The following is a 2,713-nucleotide window of genomic DNA, read 5'->3' on the forward strand; positions in this document are numbered from 1 at the left end:
AAAAAAAAAAAAGATGACCGGTAAGGGGATCTTAACCCTTGACTTGGTGTTATCAGCACTACACTCTCCCGAGTGAGCCACGGGCCGGCCCCTCTCCTGTTTTTTTTTTACTGGAGATATTTTATCAAAGTTTTGTAACTTCTTGTGCCATGGATCTTTTTGGAAGTATGGTTAATTGTGAAAATGATTTCCTTAGTAGTGGTTAATGTGGTTTGTTGCCTACGTTCATAATGAAAAAAAGTTAAATTTCAGATAGCAGAATTTGTATTTTTTCTTTTTTCTACTTTCCGTACTCCATTTATCAGTAGACTTTTAAAAAATTTATACAATTGATGAAACACATGAGTTTCTCCATTTTCAGTAGTGTCCATTACCCTTTTGCATTTGAAAGTGGGGGCCAAAAGTGGAATTAATTTAGGTCTGTCTAGCTCCAAACTAAGCTTCTAAGCCATGCTGCCAAAGTCTGTTTTACCATCACGGCTTAGAAACTGGCTTTATATTGTCCCTCAACACTCCACTCCTCTTGAATGACCTTACGGAGGCCACCAAACAACATGCATTTGGTGCACTGAACAAATATGCGGTTAGAAGTCTTAAAGGATTGCCTTTCAAAATTATCGATTGAGGCAGGGACTTTGGGGCAAGGTTGGGATTAGAATTTCCCAATGATGCAGTTGTTGGTGTTGCTTGATTTTGTTCTCCCCTCTTCCCAGGGTTTAGATGTAGATTCTCTGGTGATTGAGCATATCCAGGTGAACAAAGCACCCAAGATGCGCCGCCGTACTTACAGAGCTCATGGTCGGATTAACCCATACATGAGCTCCCCTTGCCACATCGAGATGATCCTTACTGAAAAGGAACAAATCGTTCCCAAACCAGAAGAGGAGGTTGCACAGAAGAAAAAGGTAAATTACTTAGTAGTTGCTTACTTTTGTTAGTGTGTAATACTAGAAAGATTTGTGGTTGCTGTGATGACTATCTTAGGACACCTTTGGAATAACCATGAAAGAAAACTATTCTGAGCAACCTTTTCACTCATTTTGGCCTTTGTGAGTCTTAATTTAATTTGTTTCTGGACTAATAATAGATTATAACTTTGTATTCACTACATCAGACCCATAGGACCTATCTGCTAGTGGCCCCACTTCAAACACGTCTCAAAATGGACGCTTCCCTCTGCTCTCTCCCAAAAATAATTCTAATAAGCTTGTGATTAGTAAATGATCAAGCTAGGAACCTGAGAGTGATTCTGTACTCTTCCCTTCACACCGACTGAATTTTAACTTCGGTTGATTTTATCACAGTTATTATCCACGGTCCTTGCTCCCTCCAGTCCTTACCAACTGGACTTCCTGTTTCTGTTGTTCAGTGTAAATTCAAATCTTCCAAGGTGTAATGTGGGTTTCTCTAAGAAACTTAACGATTCTTTTATTCTTTCCCCAGATATCCCAGAAGAAACTGAAGAAACAAAAACTTATGGCTCGAGAATAAATTCAGAATAAAATAAATATAAATAAAAGAGTGTTGGTTTTATTACTAAGCATATTTCAAGCAAGTATCTTCACAAGATGGATCAAGAGTTTTCTTATGGTTAGAATTAGAAAGGTTTTTTCTTTACCCCTTTGCTTTTTTTTTTTTTTTTTTTTTTGTGGCTGCTGGCCAGTGCAGGGATCTGAACCCTTCATCTTTGGTGTTAATTAGCACCATGCTCTCCCAGTTGAGTAACTGGCCAGCCCTTGGCATTGTTTGTGATTCATAAACATGCTGGGGTTTTTCTTGGTTTTTTGTTTTCGTTTTTGTGCTACTTACAAATGGTCCCAGTAGGTATTTGTGTAGACTCGTATTCATTTCTCTTGGGTGTGTATATACATATATATTCAAGAGTGGAATTGCTATTTCATGTGGTAACTTCAATAAACATTTGAGGAACTGCCAGACATTTCCAAAGAGGCTACACAGTTTACATTCCAACCAGCAGTGTGTATGGGGGTTCCACTTTCTCCACATTCTCGCCAACACTTCTGTACAGTTACAGCCATTCTAGTGGGTGTGGAGAACCCTTTCTTCTAAGCAACTCATGCCTAAAGTCAACTGTAATGTCACCCCTGCCCTTAAATATAACACTGGCAGAGTGAATATTAGCGTAACCACACTGCGAGGGAAAACACCTGCCGCACGCAAGTGCTGTGACCTTCCCTGTGGGTGCTAAGGCACTGGCACAGAAGTTAGTTCCTGAACCTGCTGAATGTTTCTTCCGCGTGCCGGGGCACGGAGTAGCGCAAGCGAGCTTCGGTCCGCAGCCTAGGAAGCTTTAGGCTTAGGCTTCCGCGCCGGAAGTCCTGCTGAGTCCCTGCTCGGCGTCGCCGTGACGCTCTCTGCGTCCTCAAGCTGACGCAAGCGCGCCTTTGTCGGCCCCCTTCTGGAGGCGCCCATTGGCTGGGCTGCCGAGCGTCCCTCCCTCCGGAAGTGCGGCCATTGCCATTTGGGTGTCGCGGTCGCAGGTGAGCCGAGCTGGGGTGGGCCCGGGCAGGCGGCCGGGGATTCAGGCCGGGCGTGGGCTCTGGCCTCGGCGCTCCTGCGGCGTCTTGGAGCTGCTCGGCAGCCTGCAGCCCAGCCGCGCTCACGGAGGTGGTCTTCCTGCGCTCCCACGGTACGCCCCGCTGCCGGACGCGCGCCGCCGCCCGGCCTCCATGCTGCGCCCGCCTCTCCCTCC

The 2,713-nt window shown here is 45.1% G+C and overlaps 2 protein-coding genes across 3 annotated transcripts in view; both read left to right on the forward strand.

Moving 5' to 3' along the window:
• LOC103607834 (60S ribosomal protein L17) overlaps positions 1 to 1,520 on the forward strand; it is a 4,334-nt gene extending 2,814 nt beyond the window's left edge. The window contains exons 6-7 of the mRNA XM_008592303.1: positions 714 to 905; positions 1,444 to 1,520. Of these exons, the coding sequence (XP_008590525.1) occupies positions 714 to 905; positions 1,444 to 1,491 (240 nt within the window). The 3' untranslated portion in view covers positions 1,492 to 1,520. The remainder of the gene's footprint in view (positions 1 to 713; positions 906 to 1,443) is intronic.
• A 907-nt stretch (positions 1,521 to 2,427) lies between these two features.
• LOC103607833 (chromosome unknown open reading frame, human C18orf32) overlaps positions 2,428 to 2,713 on the forward strand; it is a 6,607-nt gene continuing 6,321 nt past the window's right edge. Inside the window, exon 1 of one of the 2 annotated variants that reach the window (XM_008592302.1) lies at positions 2,428 to 2,501. The gene's annotated coding sequence lies outside the window, so the exon portion shown is untranslated. Of the gene's footprint in view, positions 2,502 to 2,561; positions 2,651 to 2,713 lie in introns of those variants that run through there. The other variant, XM_008592301.1, reaches the window with a different exon arrangement.

The sequence above is a fragment of the Galeopterus variegatus genome, unplaced genomic scaffold, assembly GCF_000696425.1.
Source record: "Galeopterus variegatus unplaced genomic scaffold, G_variegatus-3.0.2 Scaffold7761, whole genome shotgun sequence".
Taxonomy (NCBI): Eukaryota; Metazoa; Chordata; class Mammalia; order Dermoptera; family Cynocephalidae; genus Galeopterus; species Galeopterus variegatus.